This window comes from Bombina bombina, chromosome 2, assembly GCF_027579735.1.
Source record: "Bombina bombina isolate aBomBom1 chromosome 2, aBomBom1.pri, whole genome shotgun sequence".
Classification (NCBI taxonomy): domain Eukaryota; kingdom Metazoa; phylum Chordata; class Amphibia; order Anura; family Bombinatoridae; genus Bombina; species Bombina bombina.
Window position 1 is genome coordinate 894,795,291 of NC_069500.1, and position 23,912 is coordinate 894,819,202.

General features: G+C 37.5%; 1 protein-coding gene across 2 annotated transcripts in view; it reads right to left on the reverse strand.

Annotated features, from left to right (window-relative positions):
- The window catches only part of STAP1 (signal transducing adaptor family member 1), a 259,545-nt gene that overhangs the window by 34,553 nt on the left and 201,080 nt on the right, over positions 1-23,912 (reverse strand). For both annotated transcript variants that reach the window (XM_053703267.1, XM_053703269.1), the window contains 2 exons: positions 16,581-16,653; positions 6,590-6,668 (listed from right to left, as the gene is read on the reverse strand). In XM_053703267.1, the coding sequence (XP_053559242.1) occupies positions 6,590-6,668; positions 16,581-16,653 (152 nt within the window). The remainder of the gene's footprint in view (positions 1-6,589; positions 6,669-16,580; positions 16,654-23,912) is intronic.

The following is a 23,912-nucleotide window of genomic DNA, read 5'->3' on the forward strand; positions in this document are numbered from 1 at the left end:
TATTTTAGGATTTATATTTATTTTACAGGTAACTTTGTATTTATTTTAACTAGGTACAATAGCTATTAAATAGTTAATAACTATTTAATAGCTACCTAGTTAAAATAATTACCAAATTACCTGTAAAATAAACCCTAACCTAACTTACAAATACACCTAACACTACACTATCAATAAATTAATTAAATAAATTAACTACAATTATCTAAAATAAAAAACAATTAAATAAACTAAACTATATTACAAAAAACAAACAAACACTAAATTACAAAAAATAAAAAAATATTACAAGAAGTTTAATCTAATTACACCTAATCTAAGCCCCCTAATAAAATAAAAAAGCCCCCCAAAATAATAAAATTCCCTATCCTAAACTAAATTACAAATAGCCCTTAATAGGGCCTTTTGCGGGGCATTGCCCCAAAGTAATCAGCTCTTTTACCTGTAAAAAAAGAAATACAATACCCCCCCAACATTACAACCCACCACCCACACACCCCTACTCTAAAACCCACCTGATCCCCCCTTAAAAAAAACTAACACTACCCCATTGAAGATCACCCTACCTTGAGCCGTGTTCACCCAGCCGGGCACCAGTGGTCATCCGATGGGGCAGAAGAGGACATCCGGACCGGCAGAAGTCTTCATCCTATCTGGGCAGAAGAGGACATCCGGACCCGCAGACATCTTCATCCAAGCAGAATCTTCTATCTTCATCCATCCGACAAGGAACGGCTCCATCTTGAAGACCTCCGGCGCGGAACATCCTTCTAGGCCGACGACTACCCGACGAATGGCTGGTCCTTTAAATGACGTCATCCAAGATGGCGTCCTTCGAATTCCGATTGGCTGATAGGATTCTATCAGCCAATCGGAATTAAGGTAGGAAAAATCCTCGTCGGATGGATGAAGATAGAAGATGCCACTTGGATGAAGATGTCTGCGGGTCCGGATGTCCTCTTCTGCCCAAATAGGATGAAGACTTCTGCCGGTCCGGATGTCCTCTTCTGCCCAGATAGGATGAAGACTTCTGCCGGTCCGGATGTCCTCTTCTGCCCCATCGGATGACCACTGGTGCCCGGCTGGGTGAAGACGGCTCAAGGTATTATTAAATATATTTATATCTTATTAAATAAATTATTCCTATTTAAAGCTAAATACTTACCTGTAAAATAAACCCTAATATAGCTACAATATAAATTATAATTATATTATAGCTATTTTAGGATTAATATTTATTTTACAGGTAACTTTGTATTTATTTTAACCAGGTACAATAGCTATTAAATAGTTAAGAACTATTTAATAGCTAAAATAGTTAAAATAATTACAAAATTACCTGTAAAATAAATCCTAACCTAAGTTACAATTAAACCTAACACTACACTATCAATAAATTAATTAAATAAACTACCTACAATTACCTACAATTAACCTAACACTACACTATCAATAAATTAATTAAATACAATTCCTACAAATAAATACAATTAAATAAACTAGCTAAAGTACAAAAAATAAAAAAATATTTAAAAACATAAGAAAAATATTACAACAATTTTAAACTAATTACACCTACTCTAAGCCCCCTAATAAAATAACAAAGCCCCCCAAAATAAAAAAATGCCCTACCCTATTCTAAATTACTAAAGTTCAAAGCTCTTTTACCTTACCAGCCCTGAACAGGGCCCTTTGCGGGGCATGCCCCAAAGAATTCAGCTCTTTTGCCTGTAAAAAAAAACATACAATACCCCCCCCAACATTACAACCCACCACCCACATACCCCTAATCTAACCCAAACCCCCCTTAAATAAACCTAACACTAAGCCCCTGAAGATCATCCTACCTTGTCTTCACCTCACCGGGTATCACACCGATCCGTCCAGAAGATCTCCTCCGATGTCCTGATCCAAGCCCAAGCGGGGGGCTGAAGAGGTCCATGATCTGGCTGAAGTCTTCATCCAAGCGGGAGCTGAAGAGGTCCATGATCCGGATGAAGTCTTCTATCAACGGCATCTTCAATCTTCTTTCTTCCGGATCCATCTTGCAGACCTCCGACGCGGAACATCCTCTTCTCCCGACGCCTACTAGCCGAATGACAGTTCCTTTAAGGGACGTCATCCAAGATGGCGTCCCTCGAATTCCGATTGGCTGATAGGATTCTATGAGTCACTCGGAATTAAGGTAGGAATATTCTGATTGGCTGATGGAATCAGCCAATCAGAATCAAGTTCAATCCGATTGGCTGATCCAATCAGCCAATCAGATTGAGCTCGCATTCTATTGGCTGATCGGAACAGCCAATAGAATGCGAGCTCAATCTGATTGGCTGATTGGATCAGCCAATCGGATTGAACTTGATTCTGATTGGCTGATTCCATCAGCCAATCAGAATATTCCTAACTTAATTCCGATTGGCTGATAGAATCCTATCAGCCAATCGGAATTCGAGGGACGCCATCTTGGATGACGTCCCTTAAAGGAACCGTCATTCGGCTAGTAGGCGTCGGGAGAAGAGGATGTTCCGCGTCGGAGGTCTGCAAGATGGATCCGGAAGAAAGAAGATTGAAGATGCCGTTGATAGAAGACTTCATCCGGATCATGGACCTCTTCAGCTCCCGCTTGGATGAAGACTTCATCCGGATCATGGACCTCTTCAGCTCCCGCTTGGATGAAGACTTCAGCCGGATCATGGACCTCTTCAGCCCCCGCTTAGGCTTGGATCAGGACATCGGAGGAGCTCTTCAGGACGGATCGGTGAACCTGGTATGGTGAAGATAAGGTAGGAAGATCTTCAGGGGCTTAGTGTTAGGTTTATTTAAGGGGGGTTTGGGTTAGATGAGGGGTATGTGGGTGGTGGGTTGTAATGTTGGGGGGGGGGGTATTGTATGTTTATTTTTTTACAGGCAAAAGAGCTGAATTCTTTGGGGCATGCCCCGCAAAGGGCCCTGTTCAGGGCTGGTAAGGTAAAAGAGCTTTGAACTGTAGTAATTTAGAATAGGGTAGGGCATTTTTTATTTTGGGGGTCTTTGTTATTTTATTAGGGGGCTTAGAGTAGGTGTAATTAGTTTAAAATTGTTGTAATATTTTTCTTATGTTTGTAAATATTTTTTTATTTTTTGTAACTTAGTTCTTTTTTATTTTTTGTACTTTAGTTAGTTTATTTCATTGTAGTTATTTGTAGGAATTGTATTTAATTTATTTATTGATAGTGTAGTGTTAGGTTTAATTGTAGGTAATTGTAGGTATTGTATTTAATTAATTTAATGATAGTATAGTGTTAGGTTTAATTGTAACTTAGGTTATGATTTATTTTACAGGTAATTTTGTAATTATTTTAACTAGGTAGCTATTAAATAGTTCTTAACTATTTAATAGCTATTGTACCTGGTTAAAATAATTACAAAGTTGCCTGTAAAATAAATATTAATCCTAAAATAGCTATAATATAATTATAATTTATATTGTAGCTATATTAGGATTTATTTTACAGGTAAGTATTTAGCTTTAAATAGGAATAATTTATTTAATAAGAGATAATTAATTTCGTTAGATGTAAATTATATTTAACTTAGGGGGGTGTTAGTGTTAGGGTTAGACTTAGCTTTAGGGGTTAATACATTTATTAGAATAGAGGTGAGCTCCAGTCGGCAGATTAGGGGTTAATAATTGAAGTTAGGTGCCGGCGATGTTAGGGAGGGCAGATTAGGGGTTAATACTATTTATTATAGGGTTAGTGAGGCGGATTAGGGGTTAATAACTTTATTATAGTAGCGCTCAGGTCCGCTCGGCAGATTAGGGGTTAATAAGTGTAGGCAGGTGGAGGCGACATTGTGGGGGGCAGATTAGGGGTTAATAAATATAATATAGGGGTCGGCAATGTTAGGGCAGCAGGTTAGGGGTACATAGGGATAATGTAAGTAGCGGCAGTTTACGGAGCGGCAGATTAGGGGTTAATAATAATATGCAGGGGTCAGCGATAGCGGGGGCGGCAGATTAGGGGTTAATAAGTGTAAGGTTAGGGGTGTTTAGACTCGGGGTACATGTTAGGGTGTTAGGTGCAGACGTAGGAAGTGTTTCCGCATAGCAAACAATGGGGCTGCGTTAGGAGCTGAACGCGGCTTTTTTGCAGGTGTTAGGTTTTTTTTCAGCTCAAACAGCCCCATTGTTTCCCATGGGAGAATCGTGCACGAGCACGTTTTTGAGGCTGGCCGCTTGCGTAAGCAACTCTGGTATCGAGAGTTGAAGCTGCGTTAAAAATGCTCTACCCTCCTTTTTTGGAGCCTAAAGCAGCCTTTATGTGGACTCTCAATACCAGAGTTATTTTTATGGTGCGGCCAGAAAAAAGCCGGCGTTAGATTTTCGGGTCGTTACCGACAAAACTCCAAATCTAGCCGTTAGGGTTATTTTATAGGTAATTATTTAGTTTTAAATAGGAATCATTTAGTTAATAATATTAATATTATTTATATTTATTTAAATAATAATTAAGTTAGGGGGGTGTTAGGGTTAAACTTAGGTTTAGGGGGTAATACATTTAATGTAGGTGGCGGCGGTGTAGGGGGGTCAGATTAGGGGTTAATACATTTAATGTAGGTGGCGGCGGTGTAGGGAGATCAGATTAGAGGGTAATACATTTAATGTAGATGGCGGCAGTGTAGGGGGGTCAGATTAGAGGGCAATACATTTAATGTAGGTGGTGGCGGTGTAGGGGGGTCAGATTAGGGGTTAATACATTTAATGTAGGTGGCGGCGGTGTAGGGAGATCACATTAGAGGGTAACACATTTAATGTAGATGGCGGCGGTGAAGAGGGGTCAGATTAGAGGTTAATACATTTAATGTAGGTGGCGGCAGTGTAGGGGGGTCAGATTAGAGGGTAATACATTTAATGTAGGTGGCAGCGGTGTAGGGGGGTCAGATTAGGGGTTAATACATTTAATGTAGGTGGCGGCAGTGTAGGGGGGTCAGATTAGAGGGTAATACATTTAATGTAGGTGGCGGCGGTGTAAGGGGTCAGATTAGGGGTTAATACATTTAATGTAGGTGGTGGCGGTGTAGGGGGGTCAGATTAGAGGGTAATACATTTAATGTAGGTGGCGGCGGTGTAGGGGGGTCAGATTAGGGGTTAATAAATTTAATGTAGGTGGCGGCGGTGTAAGGGGGTCAGATTAGAGGGTAATACATTTAATGTAGGTGGCGGCGGTGTAGGGGGTCAGATTAGGTGTTAATACATTTAATGTAGGTGGCAGCGGGGTCCGGGAGCGGCGGTTTAAGGGTTAAACACTTTATTTAGGTGCGGCAGGGTCCGGGAGCAGCAGTTTAGGGGTTAATACACTTTATTAGGTATTGCGGTGGGGGATTGCGGTTGACAGGTAGATAGACATTGCGCATGCGTTAGGTGTTAGGTTTTTTTTGCAGGCATTTTAGGGAGTTACGGTGTTCCAATACTCAGCGCAAGGCCTGCTACGGCTGCATTTTATGGCGAGGTGAAAATGGAGTAAGATTTCTCCATTTTCACCACGTAAGGCCTTGCGCTGGATATTGGATACCGACTAACGACACGGTCCCATGTTAGCCTATGGGAGTAAAATTTGCGGGCGACAGGTGAAATATACGGGCGTAAGTTGTATGCTACGCAGTATATGTGATACCAAACCCGTGCAAAATCTGCCGTCGACGGCTTTTGCGGGCGACGCTGCATATTGGATCGGGCCCACACTACCTAAATCAGTAACATAAACAATAATAATAATAATAAGGGGCATTTTGAGGGGCACTGCCCCAATGGACAGCCACCACCAATGTTCCCTCTAGGTCTAGTTTTGTGAGTGCCCCAGCAGTGAAAAAAGTTAATTAGAGCAATTAGCAAACACTTTACAATACAGATTACAAGGTGTGGTTCCCTTATTAACTGTTTCACTGCTGGGCCGCTCACAAAATTAGCCTTAGAGGGAAGACTGGCCACCACTGATTAAACGTTTAATAATTTTTCTTCTTAGGATTCTCCTACATTTAAGAAACTCAAAAAATCCTCTACAATCTAAGCCTCATTTAATTGATAACACTGGTAATCCTTATTTAGATCTAGATAGATCCAAATAGAGTGAGATAGGTCCAAAATAGAGTATGGGAAAAACAGAAATGCTTAGGAATCTTTTTAACTCATGCTACACGTACCAATGGGGATAATTAACCACGTTGCACTTGCCTTCTGTATAGTATAATTGTTTGTATATATGACACAGTAGTACATACTTTGGTAACCTTGAATGGACTGGATTAGTTTTTTTATGTTTTTAATGTTTGTTTTTTATGGATTTGGAATTAGAAAGTTATATTTGATCTTAGATACAGCACCACTTTGACCATAGTGGTTGGTTTGCTTTGATTGGATTTTCAGGTGTACTTTAAATATGCTTATTTTTCTCATTTTTATCATTTGTGGCCTTGAGTGTGGGACAAAGCACAATTTATACTCATAAATAAAAAGAATGTAATATCCCTTTAAAACTGCATGGACAATTTACCCATCCCTGAATAATAAAATTAAACATTGTTTTAATGCCAACTGTTAAATCATTTATACCTTTGATAAATGGAGTCAGCTTCCCTTTTGTTTCTTTAAAAAAATATTCCACAACTTGATCAAGGTTTTTCAGAGTAACCTAGGGTGAAAATACAAACAAGTAAGTATATAACAAGTATCAGTTATCTGAACCATCACATATGCTTATTCTTGATGTTTAATTTTTTTTTTTTTTTACACAAACAGGAAATAATAATGTATATTAAAAAAAAAAATTAAAGTAGTAATGTTTTTTTTTAATTGGAATAGCCATACATTTTAAAAAGACAAGCTTCCGAGAGTTTGCTCGCTTCTGCTTGTCTAAAGCAATACTAATCAATATGATTGGGTATCATATTCCTCAGACCTGAAAAACTCTCAAAAGTGTGTCTTTTAAATTACTTTTTAAATGTATAGGTATCCTAATAAAAAAAAAGTTTCAATTTTTTTTACATTTACATTTAAAACATATATTAATATTAATTATGAAATAAATACAATTGATTAACAATAATCTATTTGCGATTTGTAGATCTGAGAATGTTGAATAACTATTTAATCTGATTAATTTTATGGTTGGTCAGTTTTAACTATGTATGGTGGAAACATCAGATTTTTTAACATGTATATGCCATTATTTTAATATTTCAGTTAAGTTTTTTTTCTCAATGCAATACTTTTGTTATTTTGGTATATATTTATTTGCAAGAACCTTAAAAATATACGGCCAGATTACGAGTTTTGCGGTAAGAGGGGTGCGTTGCTAACGTGCACTTTATTGTCACCGATCACTTACCTGCAGCGCTGGTATTACGGTTTTTACAAACCCGGCGTTAACAGGCAAGAAGTGAGCGTAGATCAAAATTGTGCTCCATACCGCATTCCAATACCAGCACTGCTTAAGTCAGCAGTGAGCTGGTTGTACGTGCTCGTGCACGATTTCCCCATAGACATCAATGGGGAGAGCTGGCTGAGAAAAAGTCTAACACCTGCCAAAAAGCAGCATAAAGCTTCCTATGGGGAAATAAAAGTTATGTTTACACCTAACACCCTAACATGAACTCCAAGTCTAAACACCCCTAATCTTACACTTATTAACCCCTTATCTGCAGCCCCCGACATCGCCGACACCTACATTATACTTATTAACCCCTAATCTGCCGCTCCCAACATCGCCGCCACTATAATAAGCATATTAACCTCTAATCCGCCACACTCCCGCCTCGCAAACATTAGTTAAATATTATTAACCCCTAATCTGCTGTCCCTAACATCGCCGCCACCTACCTACATTTATTAACCCCTAATCTGCCGCCCCCAACGTCGCTGCCACTATATTAAATGTATTAACCCTTAAATCTAAGTCTAACTCTAACCCTAACACCCCCTAACTTAAATATAATTTAAATAAATCTAAATAAAAATTACTATTATCACCTAAATTATTCCTATTTAAAACTAAACACTTACCTATAAAATAAACCCTAAGATAGCTACAATATAACTAATAGTTACATTGTAGCTAGCTTAGGGTTTATTTTTATTTTACAGGCAAGTTTGTATTTATTTTAACTAGGTAGAATAGTTATTAAATAGTTATTAACTATTTAATAACTACCTAGCTAAAATAAATACAAATTTACCTGTAAAATAAAACCTAACCTAAATTACACTAACACCTAACCTAACCCTACAATTAAATACATTACCTAAATTAAATACAATTAAATAAATTAAATAAAATTAGCTAAATTACAAAAACAAACAAACACTAAATTACAGAAAATAAAAAACAAATCTTCTAACTAATTAACTAATTACACCTAATCTAAGAGCCCTATCAAAATAAAAAAGCCCACCCAAAATAAAAAAAAACCCTAGCCTAAACTAAACTACCAATAGCCCTTAAAAGGGCCTTTTGCGGGGCATTGCCCTAAAGAAATCAGCTCTTTCCCCTGAAAAAGAAATACAAACAAGCCCCCAACAGTAAAACCCACCACCCACACAACCAACCCCCCAAATAAAATCCTATCTAAAAAAAACCTAAGCTCCCCATTGCCCTGAAAAGGGCATTTGGATGGGCATTGCCCTTAAAAGGGCATTTAGCTCTATTGCTGCCCAAAGCCCTAACCTATAATAATAAAACCCACCCAATACACCCTTAAAAAATCCTAACACTAACCTCCGAAGAGTCACTTACCGGTAGAAGTCTTCATCCAAGTGGCAAGATGTCCTCAACGAAGCCGGCAGAAGTGGTCCTCCAGACGGGCAATAGGATCCAATCAGCCAATAGGATTTTTTCAACCTTAATTCCGATTGGCTGAACCTTCATTTGTCGTTAGTCCATCGGAAGAAGAGGATGTCTTGAAGATGGACCCTCTCTGTGCCGGATGGATGAAGATAGAAGATGCCGTCTGGATGAAGACTTCTGCCCATCTGGAGGACCACTTCTGGCCGTCTGGAGGACCACTTCTGCCGGCTTCGTTGAGGACATCTTGCCGCTTGGATGAAGACTTCTCCCGGTAAGTGAATCTTCAGGGGTTAGTGTTAGGATTCTTTAAGGGTGTATTGGGTGGGTTTTATTTTTAGGTTAGGGCTTTGGGCAGCAATAGAGCTAAATGCCCTTTTAAGGGCAATGCCCATCCAAATGCCCTTTTCAGGGCAATGGGGTGCTTAGGTTTTTTTAGTTAGGGTTTTATTTGGGGGGTTGGTTGTGTGGGTGGTGGGTTTTACTGTTGGGGGGTTGTTTGTATTTTTTTACAGCTAAAGAGTGATTTCTTTGGGGCAATGCCCCGCAAAAGGCCCTTTTAAGGGCTATTGGTAGTTTAGTTTAGGCTAGGGTTTTTTTTTTATTTTGGGTGGGCTTTTTTATTTTGATAGGGCTATTAGATTAGGTGTAATTAGTTTAAATATCTTGTAATTTGTTTTTTATTTTCTGTAATTTAGTGTTTGTTTGCTTTGTAATTTAGCTAATTTTATTTAATTTATTTAATTGTATTTAATGTAGGGAATTAATTTAATTGTAGTGTAGTGTTAGGTGTTATTGTAACATAGGTTAGGTTTTATTTTATAGGTAAATTTGTATTTATTTTAGCTAGGTAGTTATTAAATAGTTAATAACCATTTAGTAACTATTCTACCTAGTTAAAATAAATACAAACTTGCCTGCAAAATAAAAATAAACCCTAAGCTAGCTACAATGTAACTATTAGTTATATTGTAGCAAGCTTTTGGTTTATTTTACAGGTAAGTATTTAGATTTAAATAGGAAAAATTTAGTTAATGACATTAATTTTATTTAGATTTATTTAAATTATATTTAAGTTAGGGGGTGTTAGGGTTAGGGTTAGACTTAGGTTTAAAGGGTTAATAAATTTAGAATAGTGGCGGCGATGTTGGGGGCGGCAGATTAGGGGTTAATAACTGTAATGTAGGTTGCAGCGAAGTTAGGGACAGCAGATTAAGGGTTAATAATATTTAACTAGTGTTTGCGAGGCGGGAGTGCAGCGGTTTAGGGGTTATGTTTATTATAGTGGCGGCGATGTCCGGAGCGGCAGATTAGAGGTTACAAATTTGATTATAGTGTTTGTGATGTGGGAGGGCCTCGGTTTAGGGGTTAATATGTAGTTTATGGGTGTTAGTGTACTTTTTAGCACTTTAGTTATGAGTTTTATGCTACAGTGTTGTAGTGTAAAACTCATAACTACTGACTTTAAAATGCATTACGAATCTTGGTGGTAGAGGCTGTAACGCTCACTTTTTGGTCTCCCAGGACAAACTCGTAATACCGGCGCTATGGAAGTCCCATAGAAAAAAGCCTTTACGAAATTTACGTAAGTAGGTTTGCGGTAAGGCCAAAAAAGTGTGCGGTACACCTATACCTGCAAGACTCGTAATAGCAGCGGGCGTAAAAAAGCAGCGTTAGGACCTGATAACGCTGATTTTTTACCTTAACGCACAACTCGTAATCTAGCCGATATTTTTTAAAGAAATGTTGAAAAAAGGATGTGTATTAAAAATAGCCACTCACAAAGGTAGGTTTAATTATAAAAATACAAATCTTTATTCAATATATATTAAAAATATTGTTTAAGTTCTCTGGTGCATACAAAAGTGTCCTTTGTTTAAATAAAACACACTCAATAAGGACTTCTATACCTGGGGCGAGATTACATATATACGGCGTAGGTTTCAGCGCAACTGCTGAAACCCATGCCGCACGTGAATTCACCTCGCACATTGGGTGAATCACATATATGGTACTGGCAGATCATATGCTGCCGTAAGTCGGATAAACCGGCAACATTCAGAAATGTTTGGAAATAGACATTTCTGGAGTTGCCAGTCACTTACGGCGCCTAAGAAAAAAAAAAAGTTTAATCACCCATATAAATCTAACCCGCCTCCAAAAAATCAACCTGACACGTCAAAACCCCTATATCCACCATCTTCCCCACATTGCAACTACTAATAAAATGTATTAACCTCTAAACTGCCATCCCCCCCAATGCAATCTACCTATTTAAACTATTAACCCCTAATCTGCCATCCCCCCACAACGAAAAGTATTAATCTAATCACTAAGCCCCCTAACCTAACACCCCCTAAATTAACCCTAATTAACTACAATTACATACAATTAAAAAAAGACTACCTTTAAAAATAAATAAAAATTACTCAAAATAAAAAATCCTATCTTTACATGAAAAAAAAACATAATTTACATAAAAACCCCCAACTAAGATTAAATTAAAATAAAAAATCTAATATCACAAGAAATAAAAAAGCTAAGATTACAGAAACGAAATTATCCAAAATAAAAAAATAAAACCTAATCTAATATCCCTATAAAAACAAAAAAGCCACCCGAAAATAAAAACACACCCTAAGCTAACACTAAACTACCAATAGCCCTTAAAAGGGCCTTTTGTAGGGCATCTTCCTACATTTAACAGATCTTTTAAATTAAAAAATACAAATTATTCCTGCTCTGCTCTGAGCTGCCTTCGCTCTGCGTCACTGGGATGAAGAAAGAAGATGGCCCCGCACTGGATGAAGATGGAGCCGCCTGGATGGAGACCTTCACCTTCGGACTTCAGAAATGGTGAGTGTCTATGTCGGGGTAAGTGTTAGGTTTTTTGGGGGGGGTTTGGGGTTTGTTTTTTTTAATGGGCACTAAAGATCTGATTGCCTTTAAAGGGCAATGCCCATACAAATGCCCCATTAGGGGCAATGGGTAGATAAGATTTTTTTAAAGTTAGGTCTTTTTTATTTTGGGGGGTTGGGTAGGTGGGGGGGTTTACTGATAGGGTTTAATTTGTGTTTTTTATGTAAAAGAGCTGTTAAACTTAGGGAAATACCCTACAAAATGCTTTTTTTGTTTTTATAGGGGTATTAGATATGGTTTAATTTTTTTTTGGATAATTTCTTTTTTTTTTCTATAATCTTAGCTTTTTTAATTTTTTGTAATACAGTATTAGATTTTTTTATTTTAATTTTATCTTAGTTTTTTTCTGTAAACTTAGGTTTGTTTTTTTCATGTAAAGATAGGATTTTTTATTTTTGGTAATTTTTATTAATTGTTAAAGGTAGTTTTTTTATTTTATATAATTGTAGTTAATTGGGGTTAATTTAGGGGGTTTTAGGTTAGGGGGCTTAGTAATTAGATTGATAATTTGCATTGTGGGGGTTGGCGGTTTAGGGTTTAATAGGTTAATTAGGTAGTTTGCGTTGTGGGGAGTTGGCAGATTAGGGGTTAATATTTTTAATAGGTAGATAGCGTTGTGGGGGGATGGCGGATTAGGGGTTAATAGTGTACTTAGATACTTTGCGTTTTGGGTAGGTGGCAGATTAGGGGTTAATAACTTTATTAGATATTTTGCGATGTGGGGGTTGGCGGATTAGGGGTTAATACATTTAATAGTTATTGCGGTGGACGGATGGTGGTTGAGAGGTACATACTGCGCATGCATTAGGTGTTTGTTAAGACTTCCAGGGAGTTACAGTGCTCATATACTCAGCGCAAGACTTGCTGTGTCTGCATATGTGTGTGGAGGTGAAAATAGGGTAAAATTTCTCCATTTTCGAAGCATAAGTCCTTGCACTGATTATGTGATACCGACTTGCACCGCCGGTTCTATGTTAGTTCATGGGAGTAAAAGCAGTGGGCAATGGGTAATATATATGCGCCACATATATAGTATACGGCGCTGTATATGTCACCTCTAAGTTCACTAAATAATTAGCGGCGACGGCTTTTGCGGGCAGCGACGGCTTTTGCGGGCAGCGCCGCATATGTTATCTCACCCCTGGTTCTTCTTGTTTTCTAAAATAAATTGGGAGAATATTAACTAAAACAAACAGAATGTCCTTTATAATTTGTGTTAAAGCCAGGGGCGGAACTACAGGGGGTGCAGAGTTCGCAACTGCGACTGGGCCCCTGAGGGTGGGGATACAGCTTAAAAAAAAAATTGTTTCTTTTCAGTAAAAAACGATCCACCACTGCCCGCACTGATATCATGTGAGTGTGACATGATGCTTCACTAGTGTCTCTGACTACAGGGGTTAGTGTTTCTGTTTTACCCATTGGTGTTTATGTGTGTGTGTATGTATGTATGTATGTGACTGTGTGTGTATTTATGTATGTGACTGTGTGTGTATGTATGTGACTGTGTGTGTATTTATGCATGTATGTGTGTGTGTGTGTATGTATTTGACTGTGTGTGTATGTATTTGACTGTGTGTGTATTTATGCATGTATGTGTGTGTGTGTATGTTTGTGGAACCAGCAAATTACAGACCTTGTTACTTCAGCATGGGGGGGCAGGGGGTAAACAGTGTCACTATACAGTACCACTATATACAGTACGGGGGGGATGGACCATGTCACAGACTACTGTGGTCAATTTATAAAGTACTGGGGCGGGTAGGCCAGGCCAGCCATCTCACCGGCAGATTACAGACTGTGTCACTAACTCACTATATACAGTACTGGTGGGTTAAACAGTGTCACTATATACAGTAATAGGGGGTCAGACCATCTCACAGACTGTGGACACAGGGTACCTCCTTTTGCAGACATGTAATCTGATTCATATTTTTTTCTGTGTTAAATGTAAAGAAAAATGTATCAAATTCACCTTTTTTTTGGGGGGGGGGGGATTCTTGCACCTGGGCCCTGTGGTTTCTAGTTTCACCTCTGGTTAAAGCTCAATACTAGTCATGTTACACTCTCTGCCTAGAGCATAATACAAGGTCTGGTAAAAGAGCCTTACATTTTTTGCAATTTCCAAACACTACTTGTGTGCATTGCCAGTTATGCATTGTTCCTAGATGCAGCCTTGATACAGCGCTTAAACATTGCAGCCTTACATGAAGAAATGTTTGGGGATGCAGGTCGGCTCAACCCTGAACCGGTGCTATGTCTATGCGTGGTGAATTTACTGGATGGCCTCCACTTTTAGCAGAACTTTTGTTGGCATTCACCCCCTCAGCGTGAACCTATGGAAACCACTTTCAATAGGGCTTTGGTGTTATATAAACGATCCAATGTCACTCAGGCTTTATTCGTTGCATAAAAGAAGCTTCACCATTAGGTGCACTCCAGGGACATCTGTACCAAAGGTTGCAGCTGTACAAAGTAATGGGACCGCACTCACTGGATTTAGCAAATGTGTATAAATGTATTACAAGGTGACGATTCAGGGATGTATTGTAATACCCTTACTCTGTCTAAAAAGGTCACCTCACAATAAATTGATACACGTTTGCTAAATCCAGTGAGTGTGGTCCCATTACTTTGTATGCATAGCTTATACCGGCACCCTAGTAGTTGTCCTTTTGTTTATGAGAGTGTAAATCACATACATACATATATATATATATATTTATACACACAAACACACACATATATATATATATATATATATATATATATATATATATATATATATATATATATATATATATATATATATATATATTATGGGTAAAGTCAGAAATCTGGGTAATCCTAAGATTACCCTGGTAAACCAAAGCGGCTGTGGGTAAAGCTTAATTTAATGTAATTCCCCCATCTACACTATTTTTTTGCCTCTGCCTGGGGGGGTTCAAGGAAGGCGCCCCGCCGATTCTCTGGCATCCACCCCAAGTGAACGTTGGGGAATGAGGTTTACAGGAAGAATTGCCCCCTTTGAACCCCTCAGGCGGAGGCAAAAAAGATAGTGAAGATGTGTGAATTACAGTGCATTGACTTGATGATTTATCATGTTACATCAGTCTTAACCCACAGCCGCTTGGGTAATGTAAGGTTTTCCTTGGGTAATGCTAGGATTACCCAATGTCTTACTTTACCTGCAACATACACACACACACACACACACACAGTACAAAAGTAGACATTTTGACTCGTGCTTGCCCAATTTTATTCCTCCTGCATAGCTGTTTCTGTTTCAGTTAATGTGTATCAACCTACATATGTAATTAAACCAATGGTCAATATCACCTGTTTGGTATAATTGTTTAATCATGCACCTGATTATATGCCTACAAAATCCCTGACTTTGCGCAAGTGTACCTAGAAGAATGTATGCTGTTTTGAAGGCAAATGGTGATCACACCAAATATTGATTTGATTTATATCTTTCTTCTGTTCACTTTGAATTTGGTTAATTCATAAAAAAAATAAAGGATTAACATTTATATGTTTGAAAGCATTCCTACTTTACAGCATTTTCACACCTGCATAAAACTTTTGCACAGCAGTATATGCTAATACACACAGTTCATGGTCTGTGCAAATGACCTCTTTTCTATTATTTTGTTTCAGACTAAACTTTTCATAACACTCAATTGATTATATTTCATTTGTATTTTTCCTTTTATTGATAAGTTAAGCACCCCTTATGTTTGTCTTAAAATTGTGCTTGTCCAACTCTCACTATTTTTGATTCAGCATCTGCTGATTAGTGGCTAAATATAGCTTAGAAATTAGCATATAAGCCTACCTAGATTTAGCTTTCAACTAAGAATACCAAGAGAACAGAATCATGAAAGTTAAATTTTGACTAGACTGTCCCTTTAACTGCTGTTGTGATTAGGGGTTAATAAACTTTAGGTTTCTTTGCATTGAGGGTTGTGGAAGTTAGGGTTAAGCAGTAGGGGTTTTAGATTGGGGAGTTTATACATGGTGGTTTGTGGTAGTTACAGCATTAATAGACTTTATTTGTTGCATTGGATATTTTGGCAATTAGGGGTTTAATAGTGAAGGAGGGTTTTAGATTTGGGATTTATGTGTTGGGGAAGTGTGCTTTTACATTGGGGTCTGTGTTGGTGTAAACTGTTTTCATTTGCGGTAACTGTTTCCAGCTTTTCAAAAGCGATATTCCAAGTTGATTATTACGTGCATCAGGCAAGCAGCCATCAACTTGTAATATCAAGGTAAATGTGTCCAGCACGCTGATTAGCACTTCTCATTATAAGCATGGGATGCTTTAGTTTCAACACAAAAAGCCTTTTGTTAAATGTTTTAACAAGTGACTTGTTAATTCCAAATTGCGTGTCACTCCACTTGTAAACCAGACCAGTTTTTCTCAATTACCTCCAATAGGTCAGGTTTTCATTATAGCTGAACTAGAGCACAGGTGAAATAATCAGCTGATCAGTAACCATGGTTACTCACCCATCAGCTAATTATTTCACTTGTGCTCTAGTTCAGCTATAATGAAAATCTGGATTTATAGTGCAACTTGAGAACTGCCCTAGACCATAGGGCTCCATTTACCTACTAAACTTCTCCACCACCTAAAATGGGGTGGATTTCAATCATCCCAATAAAATCTGATTTGGATGATTGACAGCCTCTGCTTGCACTTGATTGGCTGCAAACAAGCAGGGGGCGGTAATGCTCAAGCAGCAAAGCTGGGCAGATGAAGTTCATGACAGCGAGTCCATAGTCTTTTAGAGAATTCACCACTTATGAATATGATATAATAGCAATAAAAAATAAACTTACTGGAGAATCCAGTTCAATGGTGTAGCCTTTGTCTGTACTTAGTACCTTGTAATGTTTAACCTGGGACATGCTTCTAAAAGAAAGGAAAAAAAAACAGGTGACCTAAACATTTAATTACACTTTAAAAAACTTTCTTGCACAAATTACATTTTTTTTAGGGGAATCTCAACAGGGGTCTATGTATAGGTGGCTCAGAGGTAAGACTGGGCCCTTACCTCTAGGGGCCCTTCAAGTATGCTCTTAATTATGCACATTTTAACTGTTAGGAATAGATCCTTTGGAAGGGGCACTGGAAATGATGGGGCCCTGCTAAAAGATTTGCCTTAGGGCCAGATGAGGCCCAGTTACGCCTCTGGATCCCACTGACTTGTTATACCAGCTTCAGAGTATTAAATATATTGGAGATTGCTCCTTTTTAAATCTTAATGAATATGTCAGTACCTTAGTATCGGCATTTGTGTATAGAAAGAAACAGATATGATTAATATACCTGTTGTTCATAGATATTCAGACCATTTGAATTGAGATGTTATTGATTACAATGGGTTGTGGCTTTCAATGAGCAAAACCAGTTATTTCAAATAGAAAATTAGTAATTTATCATGTGTTATTTACTTTGCCTCTGGTATAACAAGTCCTTGTAAACACATTAAAGGGGAATAAATGTTGTGATATAGAGTCCCTTTAAAATATCCCAATATAATTTCATTTATGGTTGTATTCAACAGAAGACAACAGCTGACAATTCAAATGCTGATGTAAACTGATGTCTGTTAGCAAAAACTAAACTTGTTCATCACGAAAGAAATGTTTAAATTAATTGCCAGTGCAATATTTTTTTATTGTTGTAGTCCATCTAGGTGCTTCTAGCAAGATGGTAGACTCATACGTTCTTAAAGGACCATTAAATACGGTAGAACTGCATAATATACAAATACATAATAAAAGACAATGCAGTAGAACTTATTTTGAATTTCAAATGAGTAGTATATTTCGTTCTGGCAAATTTCAAAGTTAATTTTATTTTCCCTCCCCTTCTATCATGTGACAGCCATCAGCCAATCACAAAATGTATATTTCTTTCATGTAATTAGCAAGAGTCCATGAGCTAGTGACGTATGGGATATACATTCCTACCAGGAGGGGCAAAGTTTCCCAAACCTCAAAATGCCTATAAATACACCCCTCACCACACCCACAAATCAGTTTTACAAACTTTGCCTCCTGTGGAGGTGGTGAAGTAAGTTTGTGCTAGATTCTACGTTGATATGCGCTCCGCAGCAGGTTGGAGCCCGGTTTTCCTCTCAGCGTGCAGTGAATGTCAGAGGGATGTGAGGAGAGTATTGCCTATTGAATTCAATGATCTCCTTCTACGGGGTCTATTTCATAGGTTCTCTGTTATCGGTCATAGAGATTCATCTCTTACCTCCCTTTTCAGATCGACGATATACTCTTATATATATACCATTACCTCTGCTGATTCTCGTTTCAGTACTGGTTTGGCTTTCTACAAACATGTAGATGAGTGTCCTGGGGTAAGTAAGTCTTATTTTCTGTGACACTCTAAGCTATGGTTGGGCACTTTTATATAAAGTTCTAAATATATGTGTTTAAACATTTATTTGCCTTGATTCAGGATGTTCAACGTTCCTTATTTTCAGACAGTCAGTTTCGTATTTGGGAATATGCATATGGATAATCATTTTTTTCTTACCTTAAAATTTGACTTTTTTTCCTGTGGGCTGTTAGGCTTGCGGGGGCTGAAAATGCTTCATTTTATTGCGTCATTCTTGGCGCGGACTTTCTTGGCGCAAACATTTTCTTGTCATTTCCGGCGTCATTGACGTTTTTGCGCCAAAAAATGTCGGCGTTACCGGATGTGGCGCCATTTTTGGCGCCAAAAGCATTTAGGCGCCAAATAATGTGGGCGGCTTTTTTGGCGCTAAAAAATTTCGAGCGTCATTGTTGTCTCCACAATATTTAAGTCTCATTATTTATTGCTTCTGGTTGCTAGAAGCTTGTTCATTGGCATTTTTTTCCCATTCCTGAAACTGTCATTTAAGGAATTTGATCAATTTTGCTTTATATGTTGTTTTTTTCTATTACATATTGCAAGATGTCTCAATTGGAATCAGAAGCCACTTTTGGAAAAACGCTTAACTGAGTTTCAGTTCTACCAAAGCTAAGTTCATTTATTTTAAATGTTATAAATGTTTATCTTTAGCTATGATTTGCAATAAGATATTTTGTTATACTTTTACATGCGGAATCCATTAGTATTTATGCTTTATATATTTTCTTTTCTTACAAGAAATATTTAGAAGACTTATAAGAAATATTTTTCTGATTCTATGTTAAAGGATTTGTCTGACTTCGTGCCTTCTAATAAAATTTTTAGGTCTTTTTCACTTCTTTTTTAATTATTGAAGTTTTAAATGACCAACAACATACTAATTTATCCTTCTCTGATGATGTTTTTTTCAGAAATTTTCTTCATCAGATATTGACACTAACAAATCTACTTTTTTATTATTTTTCAATTATTAAAGTACATTTGTTCTTTGTTGAAAAGGTGTTGATTATTTTGGATATTAAGGTAACTAGTTCTTTAAGACTAGCTGACATCATTTCTGCCTATTTATTTCTTTAGAGGTTTTCTTTCCAATTCCCTGTACTAGGGAATGGAATAGGCTGAGAATTTTCTTTTATTCCTTTTTCAAAAAGGTTTTAAACTATATTCTTTGCCAGCAGTTAAACTTAATTTGGAGGATTCTCCAATTTATTGGGGCTATCTCTAATTCTACTAATTATGCTATTGTTTCTATAGCAAAATAGTATTTATTTTCCTTTAGATAGCTGTATCTTATTTATGGGAAATTATTTAGTTTCAGGCTTGGTCCTGTGATTTATTTGGATATTGCAATTGCTTTATTTTCTCTGTTTACTTTAAGATCAAGTATCAGATTATGATTTATTTTAGCATTGTTTAAGGGACAACATTTACTAGACTAGGTGCTGTTGCATTTGTCTTGTTGTTTTGCATTTATTGATTATGCAAGTCCACTGTATTGGCTGGTCCTTTAAACTGAACTATCATGCTAATAATTTCATTTGTGTCTTCATTTTATTGAATATTTTCGCAAATGAGGGTTAATCTATGTCTTTAGCTTTTTTAGCTAAAAGAATTTTGTGATTTTTAAAAAAAAAACAAACAAACATATTTCCTTTGTTCTAAGATAATCAATTATTTGTTTTATAATTGGATTTAATTCTTAACTGTTACTCTGGGCTTCAAGGTTGAGTTCTAAGACTAAAACTTTAAGCTTATACTAGTTTGGTTGTTCTTATTAAGGAACAAATTCCTGAGTTCTTTCCCAAGTAACATGTCTATATTTGGAGTTCGAAATCAGCTCCCTAAATTTGCGATGTACGTGCCGTATTCCAGCTTGGCTGGTAAGGGGCAGGTTAAGGCTTCTTTGAAATTTATTTTGTCCAAATTTCTTTGATTTTATTCCAGCAAGGCTAACACTTTCTTTAACTGTGTTTCTGTCCTATGTATTTTGGGTACTGTTGAAGCATGGCTGGGCACCCATGGGGTTCAAGCGCTGCTCAAACCTGGAATCTTCTGGGCTGTTTCTTCCAGTTTCTTTTGAGGAACCGGGTTTTGAAGTTTTATTCAAATTATTTTGCCTTTTTATGGTCTTTGATAGCATTATTTGTTTTCATTAGATACAATAAATGCATATTTTCATTTTTCTGTTTTCATTCAGATTATTTTCTGAGGATGCGGAATCTCATATGATTCACTTACTCTTCAGGACATAGTTAGAGGATCTTCTTTTCTAAAGCTCTTGATTCCTCACACAAGGGTCACCTTTTTTAGGTTTCCAGATAGTTTGTGTCACTGTCCTTGTCTCTATCAGACAAGGGATAATGTTATTGGGTTCCGTCTATCGGTACCTTTAGTCTCTATTATTTCCTTCAGATGCTATATATGCATAGAAGTTTTAGGTCTTATGACCACAGCATTGGATTCAATTCCCTTTGCTCATTTTCTCTAGAAAGAACCTTCCAGTCTTTGTTGTTTCTTCAAGAACATGGTTGGAGGATCAATTTACCTTAAAGTTCGTTTGATTCTTCAGACAAGGGTAACCTTTTTAGGTTTCCTGATAGATTCAGTGTTCTTGATTCTGTCTCTGACGGACAAGAGGCGTCTGAAATTGGTTTCAGCTTATCGAAACCTTCAGTCTCAATCATTCCCTTCGGTAGTCTTATGCATGGAAATTCTAGGTCTTATGTCTGCTGCATTGGACGCGATTCCCTTTGCTCGTTTTCACATTCGACCTCTTCAGCTCTGTATGCTGAACTAGTGGTGCAGGGATTTTACAAAGATATCTCAATTATTATCTTTAAAACCGATTGTTCGACACTCTCTGACGTGGTGGACAGATCACCATCGTATAGTTCAGGGGGCTTCTTTTTGTTCCTCCAACTTAGACTATGATCAACAGATGCAAATCTGACAGGTTGGGGAGCTGTATGGGGGTTTCTGACAGCACAAGGGGTTTGGGAATCTCAGGAGGTGAGATTACCAATCAACATTTTAGAACTCCGTGCAATTTTCAGAGCTCTTCAGTCATGGCCTCTTCTAAAGAGAGAATCGTTCATTTGTTTTCAGACAGACAATGTCACAACTGTGGCATACATCAATCATCAAGGAGGGACTCACAGTCCTCTGGCTATGAAAGAAGTATCTCGGATACTGCTATGGGCGGAATCCAGCTCCTGTCTAGTTTCTGCGGTTCATATCCCAGGTATAGACAATTGGGAAGCGGATTATCTCAGTCGCCAAACGTTACATCCGGGCGAATGGTCTCTTCACCCAGAGGTATTTCTTCAGATTGTTCAATATGGGGACTTCCAGAAATAGATCTGATGGCTTCTCATCTAAACAAGAAACTTCCCAGGTATCTGTCCAGATCCAGGGATCCTCAAGCGGAAGCAGTGGATGCATTGTCACTTCCTTGGAAGTATCATCCTGCCTATATCTTTCCGCCTCTAGTTCTTCTTCCAAGAGTAATCTCCAAGATTCTGAAGGAATGCTCGTTTGTTCTGCTGGTGGCTCCAGCATGGCCTCACAGGTTTTGGTATGCGGATTTTGTCTGGATGGCCTCTTGCCAACCGTGGACTCTTCCGTTGAGACCAGACCTTCTGTCGCAAGGTCCTTTTATTCCATCAGGATCTCAAATCCTTAAATTTAAAGGTATGGAGATTGAACGTTTGATTCTTAGTCAAAGAGGTTTCTCTGACTCTGTGATTAATACTATGTTACAGGCTCGTAAATCTGTATCTAGGGAGATATATTATAGAGTCTGAAAGACTTATATTTCTTGGTGTCTTTCTCATCATTTTTCCTGGCATTCTTTTAGAATTCCGAGAATTTTTTCAGTTTCTTCATGATGGTTTGGATAAAGGTTTGTCTGCAAGTTCCTTGAAAGGACAAATCTCTGCTCTTTCTGTTCTTTTTCACAGAAAGATTGCTAATCTTCCTGATATTCTTTGTTTTGTACAAGCTTTGGTTCGTTTAAAACCTGTCATTAAGTCAATTTCTCCTCCTTGGAGTTTGAATTTGGTTCTGGGGGCTCTTCAAGCTCCTCTGTTTGAACCTATGCATTCATTGGACATTGATTACTTTCTTGGAAAGTTTTGTTTCTTTTGACCATCTCTTCTGCTAGAAGAGTTTCTGAAATATCTGCTCTTTCTTGTGAGTCTCCTTTTCTGATTTTTCATCAGGATAAGGCGGTGTTGCGAACTTCTTTTAAATTTTTACCTAAGGTTGTGAATTTTAACAACATTAGTAGAGAAATTGTGGTTCCTTCATTATGTCCTAATCCTAAGAATTCTGAGGAGAGATCATTACATTCTTTGGATGTAGTTAGAGCTTTGAAATATTATGTTGAAGCTACTAAGAGTTTCCGAAAGACTTCTAGTCTATTTGTTATCTTTTCTGGTTCTAGGAAAGGTCAGAAGGCCTCTGCCATTTCTTTGGCATCTTGGTTGAAATCTTTATTTCATCATGCTTTTGTCGAGTTGGGTAAAACTCCGCCTCAAAGGATTACAGCTCATTCTACTAGGTCAGTTTCTACTTCCTGGGCGTTTAGGAATGAAGCTTCGGTTGATCAGATTTGCAAAGCAGTAACTTGGTCTTCTTTGCATACTTTTACTAAATTCTACCATTTTGATGTGTTTTCTTCTTCTGAAGCAGTTTTTGGAAGAAAAGTACTTCAGGCAGCTGTTTCAGTTTGATTCTTCTGCCTATAATTTCAGTTTTTTTCATTATAAGATTTAAACTTTATTTTGGGTGTGGATTATTTTTCAGCGGAATTGGCTGTCTTTATTTTATCCCTCCCTCTCTAGTGACTCTTGCGTGGAAGATCCACATCTTGGGTAGTCATTATCCCATACGTCACTAGCTCATGGACTCTTGCTAATTACATGAAAGAAAACATAATTTATGTAAGAACTTACCTGATAAATTCATTTCTTTCATATTAGCAAGAGTCCATGAGGCCCACCCTTTTTTGTGGTGGTTATGATTTTTTTGTATAAAGCACAATTATTCCAATTCCTTATTTTTTATGCTTTCGCACTTTTTTCTTGTCACCCCACTTCTTGGCTATGCGTTAAACTGATTTGTGGGTGTGGTGAGGGGTGTATTTATAGGCATTTTGAGGTTTGGGAAACTTTGCCCCTCCTGGTAGGAATGTATATCCCATACGTCACTAGCTCATGGACTCTTGCTAATATGAAAGAAATGAATTTATCAGGTAAGTTCTTACATAAATTATGTTATGTTTATACTGTGCACTCTTTAACATGCTCAATTGGTGCCTCAGAAAGTGTAAATATAAAAAAGATATTGCACATTTTGATAATGGAAGTAAATAAGAAAGTTCTATGTAAAGTTGTATACTTAGGGGGCGATTTATCATTGTGCGGACGGACATGATCCGCTGTAGTTTGACCGCTGCTTCTTAGTTCCTGATTCTGGCAAGCCTGGATTTGGAAGCTCCAAACTCTCACCCCATTTGGATATTCCTAAAACATGGGGGGGGTGGTAATAGATACCTTAGATTAAGACAAAGGGAGATATTCTGGATTTGGAAGCTCCAAACTTTCACCCCATTTGGACTTAATGAAAATATAGACATGGCAACTTTCAGTTAATTTGACTCGTGTTCTTTTTATCTGTGACTATTTTTATCCAGATTTTAACTTTAGTATAGAGGTGTTTATATATACACTTCAGTATCTTATATATGTATCTTATAT